This window comes from Pelophylax lessonae (genome assembly GCF_965119305.1).
Source record: "Pelophylax lessonae genome assembly, chromosome: 1".
NCBI classification, from domain to species: domain Eukaryota; kingdom Metazoa; phylum Chordata; class Amphibia; order Anura; family Ranidae; genus Pelophylax; species Pelophylax lessonae.
In genome coordinates this window covers 692906971-692929507 of record NC_138768.1, presented here as the reverse complement: position 1 = coordinate 692929507, position 22537 = coordinate 692906971, and the positions used below count along the sequence as shown (strand labels likewise).

Sequence of the window (22537 nt, the reverse complement as noted above, 5' to 3'; positions counted from 1 at the left end):
GCATAAAAAACATAAAGCCAAAAAGGGGTATAAATTATGGTTAAGTGTAAAGTAAGATTTTTATGCTCAAACCAGTTCCTGTGGAATTAATGGCCATCCATTTTTTTCTTTTCTTCCTCTAATGTCTTTGACATTTGTAAGAGAATGTGATTGAATTGTGCACATGTTCCATTTTTATAATAATTATAAGGTTTAGAGTATGATCTGCACTTCAAAATCCTCAAAACCCATATAACCTGCAAAGTTCTTCTATTAACTGGCTCTCAGAATAGACCCCTTGATCAGAATTAATAGAGTATGTTGTGGGACTCCATGATCTACCCATGAGCTTCCTGCGATCGGCAGGTAGATCGTGATCGATGGGTTGCTGACTCTGGTTTTATCTAATTCATAACTCATCTAATTGTTCATGTAATTATTTGAACAGCTTTTTCTAGGATTAACTTTTTTTTTTTCATCCACAGGATATGGAACATTTGTATACTGGATGTCCTGACCTTATCTCTTTACGCTCCCAACTTATGTTGCATCTTGAAAATAATACAGACATAACTGTTCATTACTTTTCCAACTTTTTATGTGAGCAATGGGGAGAATTTATCAACCACCAGGCTCTTTATTTTGTGATGGCTTCTGATGAAGGACTAAACAATGAACAGACATGTTTTTTGAATCTCTTGATTCTTCATGCACTTGGAAACCAAATAAATGTTGTTCTTACAGCTGGACAGGACTCGGATAATCTCAGGGTTTTTGGGTATCATGTGAGTGCCACATTTCATCATAGAGAATATCTGCAAAAGGTAAGCAATACCATCAATACTTCACATATATCACAGCAGAAAAATTATGTATAGTTTTGAAACATCCAAGAGCTGATGTATGAAAAGCGCACTCACCTTTGTCTATGTGTAGTCTGGGCCCTTGTATGTTTTGTATTGATAGTCCAAGATAATTGTAATTGTTAAAAAAAGAATTATATAAAAACATCCAACATATTTTGTGGTCTACACCACTGCCCCTTCATCAATGTTCAACACAGGATAAATTTGGAGTTGAACTCATATAACTTGACATTGACATAACTCGACATTACTTGTCGTGACATGACTTCACATATTTATATTAGAACCAGTATTGAACTCCCCTCATGAAGTATAGCCCAGTACACACTAGAAGAAAATCAAACAAATGATCATCAGTTTTTCCTCGATGTTTTAGAGCAGGTCAAAACCAAGGATGGTACCAATTGTTCGAAAAATTCTTGCACGACAATGGCTTTTTTTTTATTGTTTTTGATCATGCGCAGTCTTTCATATCTGATTTTTTCTTGTACGAAAACCATACAAAAACAGTACACAATAAGCAAAAATCGTTAGTTCTGTTCACGAACAAGAAAAGCTTGGGAGTTTGTCCCTTCTGAAACTTTAATTTGAAGTCTAAATCGGATGTCAAAAGTTATGTACACACTACGTATATGAAAGTCAAACAGTCGTACCTCAACGGAATTTTTCTTCCGATTCTATCATAGTGTGTACCCCGTTTTACATTTTCACAGCAGTTGCTGAGCAACAATAGAGCTCCATTACTGTTTTTTGCATACTACAAATCCCCTAGTCCATAGTCCATCTCAGGAGTAAGCAAAAGAGGGTGGCCACATTCCTAAATACAGTTGGACCATGAAGAACAAATGTAGCCACTCTCTAAACCAAAGAAATTTGGAATTTTGGAGGATGTTGAGAGCAATAAAAGGTACTTTTTTGAATCAGGAATATATATTTTACTGTCAGACAGCACAGCCAGGTGGGTGACACTAACACCTCTGTTAGAGTCAAAGCATGTTTCTGAACAGCACACGCGCATGCAGTAGAGCCTGATTGACTCCAGAACAGGATATGAGGGTAAAGTGAAAATGTATTAAGTATATTGATCATTTCTTTATTTCTTTAGAATGGTAAAAAGATAAAGAAAGTTTTGCATAAGCTAATTACAAGTTTTCAAACATCCGAGAGCAGTGATTGTTTACCCTATGTGCAACATATGGAAAAAGTAAAAAAACAGGTAAATGTCTCTGCACAATAGTAGCCTTACACTTACACACAAACTGCCTCTATCATATGTTTGTAAATGGTATGATTGCCTAGATTGATTTGTTGTGGTTTAAACACATACTGTAGAGATTAAACAGAGATAATGCACATTCTGCATTCTTTGCTTACTATAACGCTGGTCATACACAGATGACTGACTGAGAATAAAATAACAGATTCTTTCATTCACACAAACAAACAAGATGGATGGTGGATGAAGGAATCATCCCCAAACCCCCCCCCCCCACCTCCCCGCTGGGGGGAACCCTTTGCTGTTAGAGAACAGTGATCAGTGGTTGCGGATGACTGGCTGGTCTGGCCAAATTTCGATTATTGTATTGCCAGCATTATGCTGGCCATGAACTATATGAAAAATCGGGAGAAATTAGATCATTTGGACAGTTCTTTTGTTTTTTCGGGCCGGCTAATGGGCACGAATCGGTAATCGGTTGTGACATTTTTGAGTCAAAATAAACGAAGGACAAGTTTGGAGATTTTCTGCCGAACGAACGATAAATTGAAAGGTTAATGTGTTTCGCGTCCAAACTGTTTGCACTAGGTATTTGTGAAATAACGAACAAAAAACTGATTCATTTATGTCCACTGAATGATTTATCGGTCATTACATGATGGCACGATCGTTTTCTCTCACAACTGAGTGTTCGTTTTTCAAAAATTAGTTTAAACGATTTTTCGTATAGTGTATGGCCAGCATTAGACTGACGTCAGTCAGATTTGTTCTCCATAGATGACAAAAAAAATTCCAAAATCATTCTCTCATTCTAAGAATATGAGGATTGGGGCTGCTGTCTGCAAAACTATTACACAGAGCAGGTAAGTATAACATGAGAAAAACATAAAAAAAAAATAAAAAAAAGTTTGAGCCTTTAATATCACTGATTAGACACAAGACACAATGGGAGCCAGACTGCGGGAGGATCAGGCACGATCGCAGCCGGCCTCCCGCAATCTTCACAGAAACTGACAGAAGAGCCACCTGCCTATGTAAACAAAGCATGCGTCTCTTCTGTCACACAGGTACAGAGAGATTGTGTGTCACAGCTAAGCTGAAACACTGATCCCTCTGTGCTTGTCACAGAGCCCCCTCCCCCCCAACCCCCCCTCCCCTCCACAGTTACTAAGCGCAAATAGGCATACATTTAACCCTTTGATCACCCCCGGTATTAACCCCTTCCCTGCCAGTGTCATTTATACAGTAACAGTGCATAATATTTAGCACTAATTACTGTATTAATGTCACTGGTCCCCAAAAAGTGTCAAAAATGTCAGTTAGGGGTCCAATCTGTCCACCGCAATGTCGCAGTCCTGCTAAAAATCGCAGATCCCCGTCATTACTAATACAGTAAAAAAAATTAAAAGTCCAAAAATCTATCCCGTAGTTTGTGAACGCTATAACTTTTGCGCAAACCCGTTAAATTATGCTTTTTGGGATTTATTTTACCAAACATATGTAGCATACTACAAATTGGCCCAATATGATAAAAAAAATTTGATTTTTAAATTTTTTTTTTTGGGAATGTTTTATAGCAGAAAGTAAAAAATATTGTGTTTTTTTCAAAATTGTCTCTCTTTTTTCTGTTTATAGCGCAAAATCTAAAAACCAGAGAGATTATCAAATACCACCAAAAGAAAGCTCTATTTGTGGGGAAAAAGAACATCAATTGTATTTGGGTACAGCGTCGCACAACTGCGCAATTGTTAGTTAAATTAACGCAGTGCCGAATCACAAAAAATGGCCTGGTCATTAAGGGGGTAAAACCTTCCGGAGCTGAAGTGCATAAACTGCTGGCAATTTTTGTCCTGTACTTGATTTTCACTTTACTTCTTGTCCCAAAAATACAACAGGGAGCGAGAAGAAATGTCTCCAAATTTAGAGGAAATCTCTTCTTCTTTTGGTGATAACTGTTACTTTTTGGCTTTCCCATCAATTTCCTCCCCAGTGACAGTGGTCACCCAGACACCTAAAACAGGTAAACCACCCCAGGAGGAACACAGACAGTAGAAAAAATTATAACAGAAGAAAACCAGCACTACAAATGGCAGTGTTTATTTACTGTAGTTCTATATGAGACCACACCAATGTTTTCTGAGACAAAGAGGTCCCCTTTAAAAAGGTTCTGTCTGGTCATCTTGATGAAGGAGACCCCTGTGTCTCTAAAACATTTGCAGAATGCAGACTCTGCATTAGCACTCTTACTTCATACTCCATGTGTATGAAGAGACTGACAGCCTGGCGTTTGCAGGAATGCCCAAACAAGCAAAGTTGCAACCTGTGTTCAGACGGAACCTTAAGCTCATCCCTGCCTACCAGACCTTATATTAGGTGGTTGCCTTTCTTGTATATTTTCAGGCTATTTTTTCCCTTATTTTTATTGTCATTGTAGGAATGAAGTGTTAAGGACTACAGAGCACTTTATTTTCTCCTCATCTCCACAGTATAGGAAGAAATAGTCTGTAGTCTACAGCGAGAACAGTGATATTTGTTAGCCTTGGAAGAGAGCACAAAAAAGTTATCAGTCCACAAGATTTCTGAAAGGATCAGTGGATAATTTCTTGCACTTATCGAACAGTTATAACAAAACATTTTCAACTGTATATTAACCAATAGGGAGCAAATGATACATTTAGGGCTATATACAATTTGTCTGACTTTCCTATGCAGAAAAAAATGTAAATAGCTGACAATGTACCTAAAGATCTTTTTAAATTCAACCAAAAATGTCATGTATGGTAGTAAATGTTGAAATCTGAAGCTGTAGCGTTCAGCTGGGTTTTCTTTATAAGAACTAGTTTATAAGTGTGCTGAGAACAATACTGTTTACATGGTTTGGGTTCGTGCTACTGTACATGCTTTACTTAACTAGCCCACATCAAGTTTACTTATTGTTTTATAGGTTTATCATGAGATTTCTCTTCTTGGAATGCATTTAAGTGACGGGTCAGACATACGCATACTTATATGTGCAATTTCATGTTCTATGACATTAAGAATATTTAATGAAACGCAAAGGACACAGGTATGTTTTCAGTATAAAAAGTGTGCATTATGAGACTTCCGGGTCATGCTCAAAGTTGTATTTATTTCATTCATCACATTATGTTAAAATAATGGGGAGCAACTGCTATTATTATGAATAGAGTAGGCAGTCAATACCTGTACTTATATGTTGTGGTAATTGTTTAATTATATCACTTAGTTCTGTGATAAGTTCCAGTTTAAGAATGTTCCCTGCAGCTGGTTATTATTTGGTCAGAGCATTATTAAACACAAAAATTAACAATTATTTTATTGCAGCTTACCAATTCTTCGATGTGATGCTGCATTCATTTTCTTTTTTAGGACTTTTTTCTTCTGTTTTCAGCTGGTGATTCAGCCAGCAAGCCTGTTGTTTTTCAAAAGAACAAGGTCTCCTGCAGATGTATCAGTTCCAGGCATAAGACAAACTGTTTACCACTGACAGGGGTGCTTAGAATGGACATCATTTTTATTATTTTTCAAAGAGAAAGAAACACAAATGATACAAGACTGTTGAACTACTTGGTGACAGTTATGCTCGTATCAAAAATGCTGACATTTCAGAAAAACAAATAACAATATAATAACAATTTGAGATTTCTCGACGAGAACTAACTCAAAACTCTACATGCGCAGGTGTGGCATGTATAGTTAACAGGAGTAAGATTCCAATAGGTTTGTAGGCCCGACCTCTCCCAACACCCCTAATGGAAACTAACTGTGTCTGGGGGGGGGGGGAGGGAGTGGGCTAGAGCTAGACCCGTTCTTATGGGATGGATCCAAATAACTTGCAAGCTTATGGGGCATAGGCAGATCGTAACCGACTGGGTAAAGTGCTGAAATCAGAAATACCCGAAATTCGTCAGCTAGTAATGAACTATAACAATAAGCAGTTCGTCAAACCAGAAGCATTAGTTTGATTAGATAGGGCCATGGCACAACCCCTAATATCATAGATTATTTCCTGAGCTAATGGTGTGAGGATCCTACCGTTTTAACCAGGGAAGATAAGAAAAACCCTAGACCAGGTTGAGGGTCTCAGGTGAACAAACAGTGTGGTCAAATAGCCTTTGAGCTTGAGACTAGTTGGTTACATGTAAGAATAGAAGAAAAAGGAAGAAAAGAAAAAAGAGAAACACAGAGAGTGGAGAGCGAAAGGGGGGGGGGGAGGCAGAAAGTGAGTCGAGTCTTCAGACCAGATCCACCATCCCACGGTAAAGCATATATAAAGTGTCAGATATGGCTCTGAATTAAATTGTTACATTTTGAAAGGAAGTCCAGGGTTCCCGGATTGTTTTTAAATTTTTCTTTAGAATCTTGGAAAATACTGAGCATCTTTTCTTGAGTCATGATCCAGGAGATCTTCACTTTGCTGCCATAAGAGAGACAGTTGGTTGTTTCCATTGTCTGGCAATTGTGATTTTTTGCCCCAAGGAAGATAAAAAAGATCAAAGTTTGGGTATGTTTAGGGACTTGTGGGATCCGGTGGTTCAGAAGAGCAAATTCTGGCGACTGTCGGATTGAAACTCCTGTGATCTTACGAATAATATGAAACACTTGATACCAGAATCTTCTGATTTTGGGGCATTGCCAGAATATGTGCACTAGGGATCCCATTAGGTCACAACCCCTAAAACACAGTGGAGAAGGATTGGGGAAGAGTTTTGCTAATCGAATAGGGACCATGTGCCATCTCATGAGCACCTTGATGCTGGCTTCCATAAGTGCGTTGTTGTGAATCCCCATGAGGATCGCTCGGAGCATCTGTGCCAGACATCGAGGTCCCAATCAAAGTCCAGGTCTTGTTCCCACTTAACCATATAGGAAGCTTTTCCAGGATAGTTAATTAAAGATGCATAAATTAGTGATATCCCTCCCCTAATTTCCTGTAGCTTCGAACACCATTGTTCTTAGGGGGTGATCTGTACAGGTTTTGATTTTTCAATTCTGATAGCGTGGAGGAAGTGTGAGATTTTCAAAGAATCTGAATCTTTCAGAAGGTGGCATCTCCAGTTTATGTATGTAGTGAGAGTAGGAGAGGCATCCTCTCGAGTCAAAAAAGTGTCCTATTCTATACAGACCTTTATCCGTCCACCATTTAAAGACCCGCATGTTCATCCCCGGGGGGAGGACACCTTTTTTTATTTATGTAAAACCTTCATCCCAAAATGAACACCAGATCCCCAGGTCAATACAGAGGGAAAAAAAACTAAAAAAATAAAACTAATGCTGCCACCATGTCTAATGATTGGTAAGCTTCAATATATTACATTTCTGGTTTTGGGTTTATTACCGCTTTAATGTTCACTTTAAAATTCTGGAAGTTCATTTTTAAATCTGGATGTTTCGGAGGTGTGAGGCATTTGTAAAGACTTCAGTAGTAGCGTCCGAAGTATTTTGTATCTTGTGTGGGTATATGTGGGTGTCCCATCAGGCTGAAGTTTGAGTTCTGGGGTGGGGCTGGGGGGGTCTTTTTTTCTCAGTTTAGAGTGTGTTTATTCCCAAGGTTGGATTTTAGCCTATTAGACCTAATACTTTTTGGAGGTTTGCTATAGCTGGGAGTCACAGAAGCTAAATTAAACTGGAACGTTTGATGAGTGTAGCTACTCTAGCTTTACCTGAGGGGTCTAAGGCTATGAATATGAGTTAGACCCTCTACATTGTATGACAATAATTAAAAAAAAAATAAAAGATGAATAGTTGTCCAGGCTAAAGTAGGTGCAATCCTGGCATTGTCCCAACACATACATGGTAAGTTAACAGATAAATTTTACATATGCAGACATGTTGTTAATTCTATTCTACGAATAGAGTCGGAGTTGCGTGACATTGTTTTTAAGGGACACGTGTTAGACAGTCAGTAGACTTGGACATGGGAATTGGATTAAATTAAATAAATAAAGAGTAAAACGATTAGAACTTATTTTAGGTATTATAGTAGTTTTGCAAAACTAATTGTTTTGGTATTCATAATTTTTGCAGGGTGATGTTCCATTCTTGGCAATGGATGAAGTGGCAGACCTATGTAGAATGATGTGTCTTAGTGAGGCTTTAATGATTGTTCTGCCTCTTTCTCAAAGAGCAAAATCTAGGCTCATAAATGCCAATTGGAACATGGAAGCTTCCTTAATTTTAAATATGGTAAGTACTAATATACTGTACATATGTATAATAAAAAAATACTTATTTATGCAAGTAACCATGTGGATCCCAAAAAAATAACACCAGACTAATCAATATATAATATAAGGGGGTTACAGCACAGTAAGCACTGACTTATAACTAGTTATATAGCACCTTCAGACATCCCTGCCCTTCATAGTTACCAACCTGCATCATGCGGTAGAAATGGAGATATGAGTACTCAGGTCCTAAATAGCTTCATATACACCACACATGACCTACTAAGGAGGTGTGTCCACAATGGTAAAAACATAAAGTTAAAGTTTAACATTTATTGTAATACAGTATCTAACAAAAGTGAGTACACCCCTCATATTTTTGTAAATATTTTATTATATCTTTTCATGTGACAACACTGAAGAAATAACACTTTGCTACAATGTAAAGTAGTGAGTGTACAACTCAACACAAAGCCATTAATGTCTAAACCGCTGGCAACACAAGTGAGTACACCCCTACGTGAAAATGTCAAAATTGGACCCAAATAGCCATTTTCCCTCCCCCGTGTCATGTGACTCGTTAGTGTTACAAGGTCTCAGGTGTAAATGGGAGCAGGTGTGTTAAATTTGGTGTTATCTTTCTCACTCTCTCATACTGGTCACTGGAAGTTCAACATGGCACCTCATGTCAAAGAACTCTCAGAGGATCTGCATAAAAAAAAAAGAAAAAAAAAATGTTGCTCTACATAAAGATGGCCTAGGCCACAGTTGTCAAACACAAGGCCCGCAGGCCGAATCCGGTCCTCCAGGCCATTTCATGTGGCCCTTGCTCCTCTCCTGCAGCTGCTGCATCTCCCTCATCTCTGCCCCCACCTTGTCTTAGCAGACGGCAGCAGGGAAGACAGAACTCCTCTTACAGATCCTGCACCTCTCTGTGCAGCCGCAGCACACCCTCCTCTCCGCCTCCATTGGTCTCAGGATTCAGCAGACTCTGGCAGCTGACTCCAGCCCTCCTCCAGACCCTGCAGTTGTTGCTTCCCAGCTTTGCCTCCAGCATCTTCCGAGTAGCAGCACATGGTAAAGGGGATGCACTGTGATTTAAGGGAGGGTGGGGGCTCTTGACTTCTGATAGTGGTGGGCTATATATAGAACTGGCCCTCTGAGGGCGACCATAATGCTCATGGGGCCCGCAATGAAATTAAGTTTGACACTCCTGGCCTAAGCTATAAGAAGATTTTCAAGACCCTGAGCGGTTTAACAGGACAGGTTCCACTCAGAACAGGCCTCGCCATGGTCGACCAAAGAAGTTGAGTGCACATGTTAAGCATTATATACAGAGGTTGTCTTTGGGAAATAGATGTATGAATGCTGCAAGCAATGCTGCAGAGGTTGAAGGGGTGTGGGGGGGGGGGGGGCTGGGGTCAGCCTGTCAGTACTCAGACCATACGCCGCACACTGCATTAAATTGCTCTGCTTGGCTGTTGTCCCAGAAGGAAGCCTCTTCTAAAAATGATACACAGGAAAGCCTGCAAACAGTTTGCTGAAGACAAGCAGACTAAGGACATGGATTACTGGAACCATGCCCTGTGGTCTAATGAGACCAAGTTACATAGTTACATAGTTACATAGTAGGTGAGGTTGAATAAAGACAATAGTCCATCCAGTTCAACCTGTGTAGGTGTGTGTGGCTGTAATCATCTCCCATAGGTGTGTGTGGCTGTAATCATCTCACAAGTTAAACTTATTTGGTTTAGATCAGGGGTCCTCAAACCTTTTAAACAGGGGGCCAGTTCACGGTCCCTCAGACACTGTTGGGGGCCGGACTATAGTTTGAAAAAAAATATGAACGTATTCCAATGCGCATATTTTATTTGTAGTGCACAAAAAACAGGAAAAACAATACAATATTTATTGTTTTATTTATATATATATGACCACAGCGTGTCCCCTTTCAATGCAGAGTGACCACAGCGTGCCCCCTTTCAATGCAGAGTGACCACAGCGTGCCCCCTTCAATGCATAGTGACCACAGCGTGCCCCCTTTCAATGCAGAGTGACCACAGCGTGCCCCCTTTCAATGCAGAGTGACCACAGCATGCCCCCATCAATGCAGAGTGACCACAGCGTGCCCCCATCAATGCAGAGTGACCACAGCGTGCCCCCTTTCAATGCAGAGTGACCACAGCGTGCCCCCTTTCAATGCAGAGTGACCACAGCGTGCCCCCTTCAGTGCAGAGTGACCACATTGTGCCCCCTTTCAATGCAGAGTGACCACATTGTGCCCCCTTTCAATGCAGAGTGACCAAAGCATGCCCCCTTTCAATGCACAGTGACCACAGCGTGCTGTGCCCCCTTTCAATGCAGAGTGACCACAGCGTGCCCCCTTTCAATGCAGAGTGACCACAGCATGCCGTGCCCCTTTCAATGCAGAGAGACCAGTGCACTTACCTGCAGCCGCAGCTTCTCCTCAGTCCCCCGCGTCTCCTTGAGTCCTCCCAACTCCTCCTCGGCCAATGGCATTGGCCAGGAGGAGGATCCGTGTGACAATAGCAAATTTTCATTCGCTATTGTCACACAAATGGGTGGGGTAGGGTGCAGTACTCTGCGCCCCGGGTCCACCCTTTTCTGAAGCATATTAGAGCTTCAGTGAGTGACATGCAGTCAGCCCTATGCCGATCCTGGCCGGTGGGCCGGGTCCAGGACCCTGGCAGGCCGCATGCGGGCCGCGGGCTGTAGTTTGAGGACCCCTGGTTTAGATGGTGTCAAGCGTGTGTGTCCGCAACCAGGTGGGGAGTACAAAGACAAGTGTGTCTTGCCTACAGTTAAGCATGATGGTGAGAATGTCATGGTCTGGGGCTTCATGAGTGCTGCCGGGACTGGGGAGCTACAGTTCATTGAGAGAACCATGAATGCCAACATGTAGTGTGACATACTGAAACAGAGCATGATCCCCTCCCTTTTGAGACTGGGCCGCAGGGCAGGATTCCAACATGATAACAACCCCAAACACACCTCCAAGATGACCACTGCCTTGCTAAAGAAGCTGAGGGTAAAGGTGATGGACTGGCCAAGCAAGTCTCCAGACCTAAACCCTATTGAGCATCTGTGGGACATTCTCAAATGGAAGGTGGAGGAGCACAAGGTCTCTAACATCCACCAGCTCTGTGATGTCGTCATGGAGGAGTGAAAGAGGACTCCAGTGGCAATCTGTGAAGCGCTGGTGAACTCCAGCATTAAGGCAATGCTGGAAAAAAATGGTGGCCACACAAAATATTGACACTTTGGGCCCAGTCTGGACATTTTCACTTAGGAGTGTACTCACTTTTGTTGCCAGTGGTCTAGACATGAATGGCTGTGTGTTGAGTTATTTGGAGGGGGCAACAAATTTACACTGTTATACATGCTCTACACTCACTACTTTACATTGTATTAAAGAAGTGTAATTTCTTCAGTGTTGTCACATGAAAAGATATAATAAAATATTTACAAAATTTTGAGGGGTATACTCACTTTTGTGAGATACTGTATATGGTAATTAAAAATCCCTTTTTTTATATATATATATATATATATATATATATATATATATATATATATATATATATATATATATTGTGATACTGGAGTGATAATATTCATGTGACAGATTTTTTCCTAATGAGTTGCGCCAGTCTAGGCTGTATTTTAAGGCATGACAGCCCACTTTCATTAAAAAGACATCAGTTGACCAGGCAGGGTTTCCTCCATATCAGCATGAATAGTCAAATGATAAGAAACGTAGTGCAACTCCTCAAAAACAGATTATAACAAGCTTAAAACAGAATGTTCAAAAAACTTCCGCAATACACAAAAATAATAAAAAAATCAGTGTAAATAAAGTCTTAGGCAAAAAAGACCAAATATGTAATAAATATTCCTGCAGAGAAAGTGTCTTTCACCAACTAATGGAAATCTTCTCACTGACAATAAAGCTGCCAGAGGAAAGCAGCAACATGCGTATTTGTATCAACAGGATCCCTCACACCTGGTCAACCAGCTCCATTTTCACTATGGGGATTCCCAGCAGTATCGCTTCTCACTAAGAGAGAGCTGCCAGTTCCAAGCATGAAAGTTGCGGCAGAATGTCAGCATGTAGCTCCTGTCCCAATGCATTTTTTAATGCGATTGCACATCTTTAGGGATTTCCTTTAGTTGGTGGAAGGCACTTTCTCTGCGGTGATATTCACAGATTTGGACTTTTTCACTTTAGATTTTATTTACACTAATCTTTTATTATTTGTGAGTATTGGGGATGTTCTTTTCACATTATATTTTAAGCTTGTAATATTCTGTTTTGGAGGTGCTGCTTTTTTTTTATATCCATTTTTTGGGTTATGTATATTTACCTACTGCAAGCTGCCTATTTTTATTTTTTTAGCCCTGACCTATTGTTTCATTAATAGTCAACTAAAAAGTTTCCCTTGTTAGCAGCACTGCTGCTCTTCTTACTAGTCCCTCTGACTGTGTTGCCCAGCTCTCCTTGTTTAATTGGCTCTCTCAGCTTCTAGTCGCAGCACCCTTCTGCACAACCCAATCCTGGCCTCTGGATTGGGGTTTTCCTGACACCCAATAGGAGCCCACCTAACTCCTTGAATGAGACCTCCGGTCTCCTGGCTGCTGGTTGGGACACCTCTGACCCCTAGGTGAAACCTTCTGTCTCTTGACTCCTAGCTAGGGCTAATCTGACCCCTGGGTGAGACTTTTTGTCTCCAATATGAGAGCTGTTTCCAAACTGGGAGCTCTGAGCTATACCCTGGCTTGAGTATATAACAAGCCTGCACACCTGTGTACTCACACAGGCTGCAGGCACCTGGTAAAATCTGGACACAGGATTGAAGTCTCCGTCCCACCTAATACACTTTGGAACCTTCAAGCTCGAGGCCCTCCACGCCAAACACATTCATCCACACTATTTTGCCAAATGTATTGGGCTACCCCTCCAAATCATTTGGTGGAGGGGGGATTATAGTGTGGGGTTGTTTTTCAGGGGTTTTCCCTGCCCCCTTAGTTCCAGTGAAGGGGACTCTTAAGGCGTCAGCATACCAAGACATTTTGGACTGTTTCATGCTCCTAGCTTTGTGGTAACAGTTTGGGGATGACCCCTCCCTGTTCCAACATGACTGCGCACCAGTGCACAAAGCAAGATTCATAAAGACATGGATGAGCGAGTTTGGGTTGGAGGAACTTGACTGGCCTGCACAGAGTCGTGACCTCAATCAGATAGAACACCTTTAAGTTCCTCCACCCCAAACTTGCTCATCCATGTCTTCATGGACCTTGCTTTATGCACTGGTGTGCAGTCATGTTGAAACAGGAAGGGGCCATACCCACACTGTTCCCATAAAACAATCATGGAAGGCTATTCCCGGCTAGGGGCTACCTCCAAGAAAAAACGGGGGAATAGGATGTTGAGGATGCTTGAATGTATATTATATAAGAATATATATAGATATATAATATAGTAATAGTGAAGCAAAGGATTATATAAAAAATATATTTTATTACATCAATTCACAAATACAAAAATTGAAAACATAAAGAATATCTTGCAAGTATAAAATAACAAAACATGAAAATCCTCAATATGCCTATGTATGTTACTTCGTGAACCTTGCTTGCCCTCGGTTCTCCATTAGGCATATTGAGGATTTTCATGTTTTGTTATTTTATACTTGCAAGATATTCTTTATGTTTTCATTTTTTGCATTTGTGAATTGATGTAATAAAATTTTTTTTTTTATATAATCCTTTGCTTCACTATTACTATGCTATATATCTATATATATTCTTATATAATATACATTCAAGCATCCTCAACATCCCATTCCCCCGTTTTTTTCTTGGAGGTAGCCCCTAGCCGGGAATAGCCTTCCATGATGGTGTTGCAACAATTTAGGGATGGAAGCCACCTTAACATAGCTTTATAAATTTATTCTCCAACTGAGCTTTCAACTGTTCCCATAAAAGTTGGGAGCATGAAATTGTCCAAAATGTCCTGGTATGCTGACGACATAAGAGTTCCCTTCACTGGAACTAATGGGCCAAGCTCAACCCCTAAAAAACAACCCTACACCATAATCCCCCTTCCACTAAATGATTTGGACCAGTCCACAAAGAAAGGTCCATAAAGACATGAAGTTTGGGGTGGAGGAACTTGACTGGCCTGCACAGAATCCTGACCTCAAACAGATAGAACACCATTGGGATGAATTTGAGTGGACACAGCGAGCCAGGCCTTTTCATCCAACATCAGTGCCTGACCTCACAAATACGCTTCTGGAAGAATGGTCAAACATTCCCATAGACACACTCCTAAACCTCGAGGACAGCCTTCCCAGAAGACTTGAAGCTGTTATAGCTGCAAAGGGTGGGCCAACTCAATATTGAACCTTATGGATGAAGACTGTGATGCCATTTAAGTTCATGTGGGTATAAAAGCAGGCGTCCCAATACTTTTGGTAATATAGTGTATTTCATAAGGGCAGCTATTTAATAACAAGAAAGGTGATACTATATATAATGCACCATCTTATAAGGTGTAGATTATCTAGGTCATTTACATCAAGTGAACCTATTTAAGGGCTCTTTCAGATGGCCGCTCCGTGTGAGAGCTCCGCTGCGGTCCTTTTTTTTTTTTTTTTCCACGGAGCGGATGACATTTCTGTCATCCGCTCCGTATGCCCACATATCATCCCATCCGTTTGCGGATGATATGCGGACATAATGTAAGTCTATGGGTGTTTGCGGATGTCAGCGGATGACACCGCTGACATCCGATTTTCCTTCCTTTCCGTTTTTTGAACGGAACAAAAATAGGGTATTCCGCTGACATCCGCAATACCATAGACTTACATTATGTCCGCAAATCATCCGCAAAAAAATAGGATGATTTGCGGACATACGGAGCGCCCGTGTGAAAGGGCTCTAAAGCAGATTAAGGATACAGATAGTGCAAATACTGGATTGTAAACCTGTGGTTTATAAAGGGAGGGTAGTATAATCAAAAATAAGGATAATGAAAAAGGATAGGATAAAACAGGAATATGAAGCAGAACAGCTTGAACAGCAAATCATTATTTTCCTTAATTTGGAACACAATGGATTAATTTTATCTTTATTCATGACTGTATGAACATTGTTTTAGCTAAAAAGATGTGAAGCTTTTGCCTTAAACCTTTTAAGAACCGAATGTAACAAACTGGCTGGATCAATAAACTGGACTTATATATCCAACCTCAGTGATGATTTACTGCTGAAAAACATTGTCTATTACTGTGAAAAAGAGATGTCCACTGGTAAGTGTTTTACTATGTATTGAAAACAATATGCTCATTTGGTATGTATAGCCAAAATCATGTTAACACCCTCCTAAATGTTTTAATTCATGTGCTTTCAGTATAATAATAGTACCATATTAATGCTACAGCATACAAAGACATTGTAGACATTTGTGCTTTTCCAGTCGTGGTAATGGTTTGGGAGGGACCATTTTCTTTCCAGCATGATTGTGTGCCTATGTACAAAGCTAGGTCCATAAAGTCAGGGCTCCGCAAGTGGCCTGCACAGAGCCCAGACCTCAACAATTTTGAATGCATTTAGGATGTGTTGGATTGTAAGTCAAGTCTTCTTGTACTATCTCACACAAATGCTGTTTTGTCTGAATGGACAAACATTCCCATAGCACAGTACAACATTTTGTGGAAAGCCTTCCATAAAAGAGTTGAGGCTGTCAAAGCCAAAAGGGGGTTCAGGCTTCATAACAATACCCATTGTTTTAGAATGGTATGCATAAAAAGTTAATATAGGTGTGGTGGTCAGTTGTTTGCAAACTTTTAGCCATATAATGTATCTATATACACATATGAGCAGTTAAGATAGATAAGCAAGCCGATCTGCATACCCAAGCTCATTGCCTTCCGCTGCTTTCAGTTTTACTTCTGCCTTAAAAATACAACTTTTTTTTAAATATGTCATTTAGGCTTATGGTAATATGTCATTTAGGTGCACATTGTAATGCATTGTAGTACAACTGACACAATATCATTGCATATTTGTATCCATCCCTATGGGAACTGCAGCAAGCAAGCCTTTCTTTTTTTTTTTTTTTAATGTATAGTGAAAACTATAACACTAAATACAATAGGATAGAACCTAAACAACAGAAGTGTAACTTGGCTCTAACAAAGTTGGACAGCATTTCCTTTTTTTTAAAACTTTGGCTACAGTCACAGAGCTACAATAATATAACATCTACACTAGATGACCCCAATATATACATGCAGAAGAGGAGGACTGTGTGAATTCACCATTGCAATATTAAGGGTGAAGAAGAGGTGGTAAAACCGGTTTAATTCAATTCCGGGATTAGTTCCTACAATCTCAGTAGGTATCTCAGAACAATTTAGTAGATGTAAATCAGGTTTTAAAGATTGCAGTGAAGAAGTGAAACAATGCTATTCAGCAAACACTATAAAATGCTAAAGTCAAAAAGTCCTCTCAATTTACCTTACTCTAATTTTTTGTGTAATGCACTGCATAAAGAATAGAATTCAACTTTTGAGGCTCTTTTGAATCTGATTGATGGTTGTAAAAAATCCTTAGCCTTTACATGAGGCTTTCTATTTGTTAGCAACATGGAGCAGCAGTGGGTGCGTTTTAGGATAGCTATCTTGCATTACTATCATGGGTTCCTAAAACATAGATTAGTAACAAAATGACCAGGCGTCCAGACTAGTGTACTGCAGCAACTCCTGGGTAAAAAAAATGCAGTATTTAGCAGCTAGCCTGTGTTTCCTGTTTGCATTAAAGGTCTAATTCACAATGGTATGGGATTTATAACTAACATCTGAAATGCATTTTCTCTATCAGATTTTATATATTGAGATACTGTATATTTTATATGTGAGGTAGAATGCCTACTCTCTTTTAACCTTGGAGATTGTGTTCCAGACATACATTTGGAAACTGGGGAGGAGATTGATCAGGTGTTTAGACATATCTGGGATACAACACTTCAGCTGAGTCAGTGTGGAGACCAATTACAATCATATCAACTTCGAACAACAAAAACACCCTTCCTTTCAGAGGATGCATCAGTTAATGGTAAATAAATTAAACATTAAAAACGTGTATTTTAATATACCGGTACTGTATAAATAACTGATACTGGGGTAGGGGCTCATGTGAGATGATCTCTTAGATTTAAGCCATTACATCTCCACATTGTAGTATAAACTGGGTAATGAGATCTTGAATCATCAATAAGTGGAAGTTTAACAGAAACAGTCCTGATGTTCTTAGATCTTTAGAATGCCTCCTTATATAGGGGTCTTGCAAATACAAGAGGACTCCCCCATAAGACAATTTTCACATCCATGATAGATCACACTTACTTACCCTTGAAGAAAATAGGTCCTTACTTTAATCAATTTTCAGTGCTTTGCTTGAACTTGGTACTTAGGACAGTACCTAGAACCTTCATAGGACTCCTACAGTTTCTTGGCTAATAGGTATTGGGTTCTGGGGTTTCACTATCCAGAAGCAACACATAGAACTTGTGCACATTATCAACAAAACAAGAAGTGTAACTCTGTTTCCGTGATGACTCTAGCAGAATATCTTATTGGGCCCAAGTGGCCTGCCTTCTGAAACAGAGGGGTGATACCCTCTAGGGCTGGGTTCCAGTTCTGGGGCTGAAAATCAGGCACACAGCCTTCCCAAAGCCACGGTTTCCCCAAAGGGAGGGCAAACAAAAAGATTTTCTCTCTTCAGGAAGGGGAGAGCTTCAAAAAAATCTTCCAGAACATTGCATCTCAGTTCTGTCAAAGCTAGATCTAACCTATTGATGACATGCTCATCAATGGTTGACAGGCTGCCAAAACAGACAGGACTCCCTCATCTACCCCTAACAGAACTCTGGAGCTCCTCAACAAAGTAACTGCCAGACAGTGTCATACAGACTATCCCTGGGCTCAATGCTCAGAAAGACAAATGGACGGGGCGTGGCTTGGACATGACCGAGTGAGGACGCACTGCTCTTCGGCTCCCGCAGCCCGCCGCTTTTATAGCCTTAAACCGGACGAACAGCCTGCTCCAACTTCTCCTGAAGCCCCATGTCACAACGCAGGAGGGCCCAGTCCCAGCCTCGGGGCTCGGCGAGATCGTCCAAGACCTCCATCAGCTCCTTTTTTACGGAGGATCGGGGCCAGCGTGCAGGCCCCTCCAAGATGGCGCCGGACCGCGACTCGCGGGAAGCCACTGCTCCTACGGCTGACGGCTGCTCCCAACTCGAAGCGTCTCCTATTCGTTCGCCCGTGCTGGTGAGTGACACTGCACCCCCACCCTCCCCGGGATCCTCCGCTTCCCCTGACCGGGGCTCTGACGTTCCAGACCTCCTTGGGGATAGGGATCTGCGCCAGCACATTTGGGCCCTCCCGACTAAGGCTGATCTTGACCGCTTTGCTAGCCGGGTGGAGACGGCCTTCAAGCAGGACATTGAGCAGCTGAAGACCGACACAGCCCATTTGGGTTCCCGGCTGGAATCCCTGGAGCAGAAGGTTGAAGACTCCCTTCCTGTGCTGACGCAGTTCCAGGAGCGGTTTAGGGCACAGGATCAGCGCATTGAGGCTCTCCTTTGCCAAATGGATGATCAGGAGAACCGCAGCCGCAGATCTAATATCAGGATCAGAGGGATGCCGGAGGCAACTGCTGCCAAAGACATTGTTCCCACCTTACAGGATATCTTCCGGGAGATCCTGGATTTGCCTGCGGCGGCCCCTATGGAGATCGACAGGGCCCACCGGGCGCTCCGTCCGCCATCGCAAGACGCTGACAATCCCAGGGACATCATTTGTAAACTCCACCGTTATGTTATTAAAGAGCAGATCATGCAGAAGATGCGCAGACGCCCTTTCTTTGAATTTGATGGAGCCCGCTTGTTTTTCTATCAGGATCTCTCTAGACGCACCCTTATGCAAAGACGCTCTCTCCAGCCTCTATTGGAATCCCTGAGGGCCGCAGGAGCTACGTATCGTTGGGGCTTTCCTTTTAGCCTCCAAGCGGAGCACAATGGTAAATCTGCAATACTGCGCACGAAAGATGATCTCCCTGGCTTTCTATCCTGCCTGGATTTGGGCCCTGTGGACTTTGTGGACTGGCGTCAAGACCTCAATGTGGTTGTCCCACAGCAGAATGGTCCCTGGCTCCCTGCTCGGGCTCGGAAGGGCTCTCGGGGTCGCAAGCGCCGATCGGGCGGGGCTTCCCCTGGCCCGGCTCCCCGGGGTGACCAGGCCTAAACTCCTATCCTAGTGACTGTCTGCCCCCGCTCCCCTCTCTGCCTCTCGTTTGGGTGGGCCTCCTCCTGAGGCTTTCCTGTGACTGCTGCTGGAATTGGTTTGCTTGGGGGAGGGGGTGGGGGGGTTTATTTTCCTTTGTGGGGTTCGTTATTCATTTCATGATTCCCGGTTTATTTTTTGCACTGTTTTTGCGGGGGCTGTACAGGCTCCTGCTCCTCGTGTCTGACTGCACTTCTCCTGTAGGCCATATCCCTGTCCCTACGGGGCCTTGGGAGTTTGCCCTATTTTGGGCACCATGGCTGGCTTCGGCGCCCCCCCCCCAGTGGGGGGTCCGCAGGGGGCAGCCATGTTACTGGACATGGGCCCGGGGGTGGGCTCCGCGCCCTCCTCCGACCCCATCGCCTGGCGTACTGCCCAGGTGGCCGTGTTTTTCATGGCCTTGTTGTTCATTGAATGTATGTTTATTTGTTCATGGTTTTTTCCTTTTTTTGGCTCTATAACTGTCTCTCTCTGCCTCCCTTTCCTCTCCCTTTTTTCCTCTCCATCCCCCTCCCCCTTCTTTTTCTTCCTCTCCCCTAGGTTCCGGTTTTTCCGCGCCTGGCTCCCTGTGTCTGCAGCAGCGCCCCTGGTGATCATGCGTCTGACATCATGGCTGAGGTTAAGGTAGTGTCCTACAATGTTCGTGGTCTCTGCTCCCCCAACAAACGCAGCCGTCTGTGGCTGGAACTGAAGCGACTTAAGGCGCAGGTGGTTTTTCTGCAGGAGACTCATTTCACGGCCGCATCTGCCCCCAAACTCCCGACCCACCTGTACCCCCAGTGGTTCTTGAGCCACTCCCCGGTATCTAAATCCCGGGGTACGGCTATTGCAATCCACAAGACCTGCCCCTTTCAGCCGACCGCTCACCTGACCGACCCACAGGGCCGTTTTGTGTTTCTTAAGGGAACCATCGGGGGCCAGACTTACACCTTCGCTACGTTGTATGCCCCTAACACCCAGCAGATTTCCTTTATTGATAGGGTGCTGGAGCTATTGTCTGGTTTTCGCGAGGGTCGTCTGGTCCTTGGGGGGGATTTTAACGTGTCCCCGGACCCGTCGTTGGACGTGTCGGCGGGCCGCTCGGCGCATTCCTACGCTTTCTTACGGCACTTTCGCAAATCCTTCCAGGAGCACGCGTTGGTCGATAGCTGGCGTGTGCTCAACGCCTCCGCTCGCGATTATAGCTACTATTCCGCTGTCCACGATGTCTACACCCGGATCGACTTGCTGTTTGTCGATCAGGGTGCCTTAGACTCGCTCCTGGACTCCACGGTTGAGCAGATCACGATCTCTGACCACGCCCCCATTACCTTGCGCATAGCTCTGGCCCCGGTATCCGCGAAGCCCTGGTCCTGGAAACTCAATTAGAACCTACTGGATGACCCTCGGGTCTCCTCGGGGGTCGAGGAGACGCTCGCCCACTATTTTTCCGAAAACGCATCAGGGGAAGTTAGCGAAGGCATGGTGTGGGAGGGGCACAAGGCCGTGATCCGGGGTTCCCTCATTGCCTGGGGTTCCAAGCTTAAGAAGGAAAGGCAGCTGGACTTTCAGCGGGTCCTCTCTGCTTTGCAGCGTGCGGAACTGTCCCACAAGCGCACCTCTGACCCTGCAGCTCTGGCGGAACTGACTGAGCTCCGTGCCACTTTTGCGAAACTGTTGGATCGCCAGATTACCCGTCGGCTTAGGTACATGGCACATCGGTACTACGAGTTCGGTAACAAATGCGGCAGGATGTTGGCCAGAGCGCTCCGGAAGCGCCGGCTCTCGGTCCATGTCGCCAAGCTGCACACACCGACGGGCACCCCGGTCTTTCACAGCTCTAGAATGGCGTCGATGTTTCGGGACTACTATGCGGCCCTGTATGACCTCTCTCCTGGCGGGGATGCGTCATCTTTGGCGCATAGGCGCCGGGAGATAGATGAATACCTGTCGTCCATGGGTTTGCCGGGTGTTTCCTCGGCCCAACGTGAGGTCTTGGAGGCCCCCATCACGGTAGACGAGTTACTAACCACGGTACGGTCTCTGCCGGACGGGAAGGCTCCCGGTCCGGACGGCTTCACCAAAGCGTATTATATCAGATATTTCCCCCTACTCCACAAGCACATGTGCGCCTTTTTCAACAAACTGGCTGAGGGGGGTAGCCTTCCTCGGGACATGTCCTTGGCGCACATTACGGTCCTACCCAAGGACGGCCGGGATCACACTGTACCCCAAAATTACCGCCCCATCTCGCTTTTGAACACGGACCTGAAGCTTTTTGCCAAGGTCCTGGCGAATAGGATGAAGTCTCTGATTCCCAACATCGTGCACCCGGATCAAACAGGGTTTGTGCTGGGGCGGGAGGCGAGGGACAACTCTGTCCGCGCCCTCCATCTTATTCACTGGGTCCGCACCCGGTCTCCCCAGCCCCCCTATCTACTGCTGTCGACGGATGCGGAGAAGGCTTTCGATCGAGTGGATTGGAGCTTTCTCACGGCCGTCCTAAAGCGATTGGATATAGGTCCCCGTATGCTGAGTTGGATCTCTGCCTTGTATCAATCCCCAGTGGCCCAGGTTAGGGTCAATGGCAACCTCTCCGAGCCGTTCCCCATCCGAAATGGCACGCGACAGGGCTGCCCCTTGTCGCCCCTGCTATTTGCCCTGACCCTGGAGCCTTTGCTTTGCAGGGTGCAGGCGAATGTGAACATTAAGGGGGTCACGGTGGGCTCTTCGGAGCATAAGCTTTCCGCTTACGCGGACGATGTCCTGTTCCACGTGACGGACCCGGTCACCTCGCTGCCCAATCTGATGGCGGAACTCTCGGAGTATGGTAAAGTGTCCAACTTTCAGGTAAACTATTCTAAGTCAGAGATCCTACCCATCTCTATACCCCCGTCTATGGCGTCGGCGTTACGGTCCTCCTTCCCGTTTTCGTGG

The 22537-nt window shown here is 43.5% G+C and overlaps 1 protein-coding gene across 1 annotated transcript in view; it reads left to right on the top strand.

Moving 5' to 3' along the window:
- Nucleotides 1-22537, top strand: part of DDX60 (DExD/H-box helicase 60) — a 189553-nt gene that overhangs the window by 7036 nt on the left and 159980 nt on the right. The window contains exons 4-9 of the mRNA XM_082244137.1: nucleotides 465-803; nucleotides 1951-2061; nucleotides 5006-5128; nucleotides 8110-8268; nucleotides 15433-15583; nucleotides 17238-17390. Of these exons, the coding sequence (XP_082100263.1) occupies nucleotides 465-803; nucleotides 1951-2061; nucleotides 5006-5128; nucleotides 8110-8268; nucleotides 15433-15583; nucleotides 17238-17390 (1036 nt within the window). The remainder of the gene's footprint in view (nucleotides 1-464; nucleotides 804-1950; nucleotides 2062-5005; nucleotides 5129-8109; nucleotides 8269-15432; nucleotides 15584-17237; nucleotides 17391-22537) is intronic.